General features: G+C 43.1%; 1 protein-coding gene across 1 annotated transcript; it reads right to left on the reverse strand.

Annotated features, from left to right (window-relative positions):
- Positions 1-3,536: 3,536 nt before the first annotated feature.
- Positions 3,537-6,727, reverse strand: LOC127765593 (putative HVA22-like protein g). The gene is made up of 7 exons (XM_052290529.1): positions 6,466-6,727; positions 5,662-5,708; positions 5,478-5,576; positions 5,330-5,386; positions 5,173-5,236; positions 4,890-5,099; positions 3,537-4,360 (listed from the first exon to the last, which is right to left on the reverse strand). The coding sequence occupies exons 2-7, from the start codon at positions 5,691-5,693 to the stop codon at positions 3,956-3,958; spliced, it is 867 nt and encodes a 288-aa protein (XP_052146489.1). The 5' UTR covers positions 5,694-5,708; positions 6,466-6,727; the 3' UTR covers positions 3,537-3,955.
- Positions 6,728-7,391: the final 664 nt, after the last annotated feature.

The raw sequence follows: 7,391 nt of genomic DNA on the forward strand, positions 1-7,391 counted from the left end.
GTTGCAAACCGTCCCGTCCCATTGGGACCCTAAACAACTAACGAAAAACGAACCGAATTGGCGCCGCCGTGAAGCAACAACTCTCCTGAGAACGTTTGCAACAACCAACGTATCGCAGTTTCAAAGGGCTCACATGCTGTTGCTGCCTCTGGCCTGGGTGTGTTGCTTCCGGCAACATTCCTCTCTACCCTGAGTCCCTGACACATGGCTTGCTCGGCTGCCTCTGCCTACGGTGTGCTTGGTCACGAAATGAAGGATGGTAGCACTTGCTTAATTTACTCTAGTTTAGATCAAATTTAAGCTGATGCGGATGTCTAAGTTTGTATTGAGAGGGTGTATACATGATAAGAATAGATAAGATATAGCTAAAAGAATTTTCTTAACCGGGTTACTGGCACCCTCCTAATATACAGCCCCTGCATGTTGCTCGTTGCTGTTGGTGGTCAGACTTGCTGACGGAGCTGGTCGTTAAACCTTATCAGAATTCTGCATGAAATGTGAGGTGATTACCGAACCGTTTCCATTATCTGAAAAAAAAAATGTGAGGTTGATTACTTACACGAGAACATTATGAGGGATATTGCAATTCAGAGTTTCAGACAAGTATGTGGTGGGCATCAGGGCACGGTAGGTGAGTGGGCCATAAATGGCAGTCACAGCCATCATGGACACCGCAACTCCACAAGTCCATGGTGTGAGGTATGATGGCCAGTTGCCCGACTGAACTGAATGTGCCGGTGAAAGTGAGCTTTTAAATTGAGATTTCCCTCGCATTACGTTGCCAGTGATCGTGTCTACGTGATGGTACAGGGTTGGATCAACACAGCATCTTCTGCCTTTCGATCTGAAACTAGGTACTAGCTGCAAGTGAACCAGTGATTCAGACTTCGAAGCACTTCATTTCTTCATTTCTGCTGCCCAAATTGTCCATTTTCTTTTTCAAAACTTGGCTGTCCACGCTCCACGGCCTAGGACCAGGTCATGGCTTCTAATCAAACAGCTCATGAACGCATATAAAACGATACGTTTGAACTAATTTTTTCACAAACAACAAAACCGGTGGTAATTGAAATCAAATTAAAATGGAGTACTTGAAACCGAGGGTTCTGCAATTCTGCTCAGCGCCAAAGCAATCAAACATCCGAGCAACTTTGCAACTAGCACTTGAGAAGGTTAGGTGGTCAACCGTACATCATGCGTGCAGCAGCATGGATCAATCGATTTGCAGCACCATCAGCCAACAATCTGATCCGATCACTGAGGCTCCAATATTTGTAGGCAAGCAACACGATGATCACTAAAGCAAGTATGTCATGTGTGAGAGCCTCGAGTGAGACAGAGCGGCCGGCCCGGCGGTATAATTCGCTGTCCCCTTGTGCTTAGCTTGCAGTAGGAATTCAGTAACCTCCAACACTTGGCATTTTGCTGCCGTATAATCAATCATCATACAAGCCGACCAGCACAAGAAAGAAGACTCGAATCTAGTGGTTAGGAGAACTCCAAATGAACAACTGAATTTTAATCACGAAGGGTAGTTTTGAATAGTTCTTGTTACTATCTCTGTTTGCTTGTTTCCACACATGAGCCTTTGGTTTGAGGTCCATGTTCTTGCCCAATTAGATTCAGAAGTACAATTCTGGTTAGGTGTTTCAGATGGTTGCTCATTTAGGTGCACAGAAATACTAGTGACAGTAGTATTGAAGAGCTGTTGCCAAGTTAGCAGAGGCAAGTCTTGTACTTAGTAGATATATATTGTCTTATCATGCATTCAGACATTAGGATAATCCTAAGAGCCGAAGCTAATAATGTTCTCGTTTGGTTCAGTGAACAAAAAAATGGACAGCTGATTTGTAATATTCTGATTCTGTTTCGGATAACAGAAATCACAGGTCAGAATCATGAGTACTGTGCATAGTTCTGAGCTTCTTATCCATTAGTAGGACAGGGCGTTCTTATTATTATTTTTCTTTATCTAAAAATATTAGGACGCAACTAGTGAAACAGATGGGGCAAGTACGCATCAGCTTCATGAGTGGATTTATTTGGGAGCCATGAACTCCATCTTGTGACTTGTGAAGAGAAATTGGTGGCCTACCTAAACCAACGGTATCTCCATTGTAGTTTTGTAATTGTGCTAACACCAATGTGACAGTTATTAGGTGACATTTTTGTTTTGATCATGACAAGATAGAAATATATATCATGCAACCCCAATCGAATATAACTACTACGAACAGAGCCAAGTGACAAAATGGTTGCAATATTTCTTTTTCACTTTGTTGGCTAACGAATCACCAGCATAAAACTGATAGTTTATTTCATCTGCCGACGTAGGTTGCTAGCCCAAGTATTCAAGCTGAAGTTTGCAAAGATGCTACTTAAATGATGACGATAGCAACTCTATATTAGATTATTGAGACGATGTTTCAGAGAAATCGGTGATGTTACTTTCTGAAGGATGCGGTGTCACACAATCACGAATAAGTGGGTCACTGTTGTTCAAGCAGGAGGAGTTGGTGGCGACTGTATTAACAAAACCTGAAGAGAAAATATGAACAGAGAGCCTCTTAATTTGACTGAAGACAATTTTTAGTTTTAAAAAATTGACTGAAGTGTGAAGACATAAATAACGATCTGACGTTTGCAGAAATTTTATGTGTATGCATGATATCAGTAAATACTATGTTGTTATGGCGACACATGTTGTTTCATCTTCAGTATGACTTGGGTTCAGATTCTCAGGACCCCAACCAGTGTTCATAGCTTGACTAGGTAATACTTGGGCCAGCAAAAACAAAGTAACAGTGAATAGGGCAATGATTGATTTTAGGTGGTGTTTATATTGTAAAACATAGTGATAAGTCAGGCTCAGACGTGTTACCTCAAGATGACATAGCCACATCATGATAAATCTCGCTTAACCTAGACGCTCGGAAAGAAAGCTTTGGTGTCGTTGATCAGCACGCAACTACCTTGCAGAAGATGCTCTCAGATCACATCGACTATAGCCTTTGTGCATATATCGGCCTACTATCAGCCACATGGCAGGGAACAATTTGCCAACTCAGATGAAATTTATATGGACAGTTCAGTTACCTGTTACCGCATATATATGAAACAAAATATAAATACCATGTTCTAGACAGTGCATGAATCTCCATTTGGAACACCTAATTTCAGATGAAGCAGTTTAATCAGCAGAAGAATCTGGAAAAATATTATTGATCTAAACCGGAATCTGGAAAAAAAAACCGGGCTTAGGTTTTTCTGGGCCTTAATCTACGGATTACAGCCTGCAGCCAGGAGGATACAAACGTTTTGACGTCAGTGGGCCAAGATATAACAGTACCATTGAGAGGCCAAGAATCCAATACTTATCCGGCCTTTCAAGATCCTTGTCCGTTTATGTGTTGAGGTTTGAAAATGACTGGTTTTGGCTGTAGCCTGTACGCAGTTACTTACCACCGATATGATTCATCCAAATTTGGCTTGCTCACGTTAGTAGGAAATCAGACAAAATAAGAGTACAGGAACAAAAAGATCAATTAAAAACGAAGGGATCAAGATCAACTATACTAATTACCCATTTGATTTTTGTGATGATTTTCGGCAAGTCAGTCACGCATACTTTGGCATGTTGAACTTTTCAAAATTCAAATATGACGGACCTGACTCCTCATGGACAAGTTCGACCCATCTTGATGCATTCGACATGCCAAGCTACTGATATGTGTCATCATTGCCTCTATTATGCACATTTGGGAGTAGTGAGACGACAGCAACAGGCATCACATCAAGAGGAGGAATGTGTGCGTTCACTACAGGAGGATTTGAAATATTTGAATCACTTTTCACCAACCCAGCATTTCCTTCTGTTATCAGTTGAACGCCCGAAGGTGCAGAATCATCCCAGCATAGAGCGAATGGTGTGTCGAGATCACCCTTGGTGTAGGTTCTAACTTGGCGGAGGTCCAGACCCGGCCGTGCGCCTCCTAAGCCGGCCCCTCGTCATCCGAATAGCCTCCTGGATGAGCGTATCTTCGTCTGGTATTGATGACTGACGTGCGTTGCTTGTTGATGGACCAGATGGATCAATCTGCATAGCTTCAGTGTTCTGAGGGCCGTCGCTGGCGTTAGCTTGAGGAGGACCAGCATGTGCCTGTGGCTGGGCAAGAGACTCTGCACCAGGAGGAGGAACAGGAACTGGAGTTGTATCCTGCGTTTGGTTCCTTGGTGGAGCAGAAGGAGCTTGGGTGGGTTGTGGTGGCAGTGGAGGCACCGAAGGTGCAGGAACAGGCTGAGGTGCAGGGTTCACTTGCCGAGTCTGTGCTGGTGGTGGGCGCTGCTGCTGTTGACGTGCCTGCAGAATAGAAGGGTTGCAGTGAAGTCAGTATGTCAGTCACACAAATATAAACTGTCACACATGCTCGCTACTCCCTCCGTCCCATAATATAAGGGATTTTGGAGAGATGTGACACAATACATGGTCCTAGGATGAGTCACATCCCTTCAAAATCCCTTATATTATGAGACGGAGGGAGTAATAAATATATAGAGGTGCAAACAATCTTTTGAATCCTACAACTGGTAAACAGGACATTAATACTAGAACAGTAAACATCACAATGTGCTCAAATAACAACTCTATCGTGCACTAACAAACAAAAATTGTTGACACCGCCTTATAAATGGCATGGTTAAAGAGTGCAACATTTAGTAATTCAATAAGGAGGTAATCCAAGCTTCTCAAGTCACCTACTGTAGTAAAATATCATAACAAGAATGAGGCTAGTGTTAATATAAAAAAAATACCATGAACAGATCAAACTATACTAGAAGCAAAAATACATAAATGGACTGGGGAGTAACATCAACGTTTTAAAAGATACCTGTGGGCGAGATGTTTGGGTTTGTGACTGTGAAGCAACATATTGCAAGATTTCATAAAGCCTTGTCTGACCATAGTTGGAAACCTTCTGGAAGTAAAGAACCGCCATGTCGCAAGCTCTAGTCCTCAACTCAAGCAGATTGTGATCGATATCAGCTTCGTATTTTGCAATCCACGGTTTAAAGAATGATTCATACACATAGGCAGTCCCCTGAAATCAACCTGTGTTACCAACAAACAAGAGATAGATTCTTCTAGCAGTTTGAAATACTAGAGTACCATACCAGTGTTTTGGGATACCACAAAAATACGACAAATGCCAGCTTTGCTTCACTGTACATTGGCAACCTACACGCAAACAAAATTATCATCAGCAAGCAGGTAAGATTTCCCCTTTACTGTTACACCTGAAAAAAATACAATTCCAAATGGTCAACTTACCATGATACAAAATTATCCCCAACTCTATCAAAAACAGTTAGAACAGCAAGTAAAATCCTGCAAAAGCCATGATCACACAGCTGAGATCAAGCATAAGAAATCCAAGAATGATAGTCCAAAATAAAACAAAAGGGCATAAAAAGCATACCAGTACTGACACCAGAACCGCAACTTCTCGATCTCAGGCTTGTTCAGTTCCACCGTCTTGTAGCAATCATAGGCTGGGTATGCATATCCAAGAATAAGCCTGCAAAATAGGTAATAACAAACATGTAGCAGACCAAAACCATTACCTACTGCAGTACTTTTGTACAAAAACTGCTGCTACTTACATTAAAGCCCCAGTAATGAATGAGCCAGCCATATTGACTGTTGAGGCCTAAAGGTTAAGAAAACAAACATTTGTTAGAAACACTGTTTAACAGCCAATAACAGCATCCATAAACAAGGATGTCCTATGAGCATCGAATCTACAGCAGCAGTTACACATAAACCCTCATCAAGCTCCTTCACAACACAAAACATAGATAAGCAGATCATTATACCGCTTTGGCAGTTTTCAACTTTTGCTCCCCTTATTAATACAGTCATCATGCGTTTTAAAAAATAGTATTCAATCATGACTGCATCGTAGATTCATAGTAGCTTTTCGGACCCTTAATTTATAGATTTCAGATTCTCTATACCAGATCCGTTCCAAATAAAAAAAAAAACTGCTATACCAAAGGATGAAGACAGTGGGGGGGAATCTATATGAACAACCTACTTAGTAAACACTAGTGCTAATTTGAGGAGTTTGATAACGGATCGACTTGAATCCCCAAATAAAAAATCAAACGAGCTGCCAAAATTGCTTCGCTAAATTGAGGAACTACCTAGACAGTAAAGCAACCCCCTACAAAGGCAATCACTACGTTTGTCTCGCAAATCTCTCCAAAATCCAAATGCAAGCTGCTTACACCAACATGGAAACAGAGTGCAGAACATACAGCAAAAGGATCACATCTCAACTGCAACAGCAGCCTAATCCCATATCTGACAAACAACCTGATGATACTCGTAGCGTGTATGGAAAGTTGGAAACACTTCTAACGGGCCGCGAAGCTACGGAAACAAATCGAAACGAGGGAGTATACCTTTCCTCCGGCCACAAGCAACGGCTCGATCGAGCGAGCGAGCGAGACGGCGGCGTCGGTGCTGACCGAAGGACAAGAGGGCGGAGAAGCTCGTGTCCCCTGGGCCCGGGGCTCCGACGAGGATGGCGCGGTCCCGCAGCGAACTCGAGGGAGGAGGATGCGAGGCTAGTATTCCGGCGTCTCCCGTACTCCCAGCCGCCGCCGCCGCCCGCGGCTCGCCGGCGTAGTGCGCGAGCAACCGCACTGTTTGCGCACGAGAAGTCGGCGACGGTGGGTGTTTCGGCCGGCGGCTGGCGGCTTGGGCTGCTTTATATTGGGCCGTTAGTGGGTCGTTATCTTGGGCCGTTTTAGATTGGGCTCTTACTTCTGAGACCTCTTGTTGCTCGTGTTCAAGCCCACCTGTTCTCCGCTGCTTGCACCAATGCCAATTTCAGTCTCAGAAATTCAGAATCCACACACAAGTATGTTGTCATGTTCAGATTACTGAAAATGCAGGTGTGCAATTAGCCACTAAGCTTTAATTAAATACTAAATTTGATACTGGTATTAGTTAATTCTTTGCACTCATGCAGATTAGTATTGTCGGTTACAATTGTTTGCACTCATGCAGATCTGGCGATCTCCTGCTATACCGGGATACCAGTTCTCTAGTATTGTCAAGCTTGATAGCTGCAGCACATGGCTGCATTCATCGATAGATTTTTCCGCTAGACGAACATGCTCACATTCTAGAGACAGATGCCGCAGCCGTGATTAACTAACTCAGCCGACCAAATCGGCGGCCGGTGGCGTTTGACATAAAAGAATCTGCATATTCATTCTAGTCGCTCTCTCACAGTCACGTACTCTTGGCTGCTTCTCAAACTACATGCAACGACATTCACGAACCCCAACCAAGTCAATTTGGCTTCACTGCAAACGATGGA

The sequence above is a fragment of the Oryza glaberrima genome, chromosome 3 (genome assembly GCF_000147395.1).
Source record: "Oryza glaberrima chromosome 3, OglaRS2, whole genome shotgun sequence".
Lineage (NCBI taxonomy): Eukaryota > Viridiplantae > Streptophyta > Magnoliopsida > Poales > Poaceae > Oryza > Oryza glaberrima.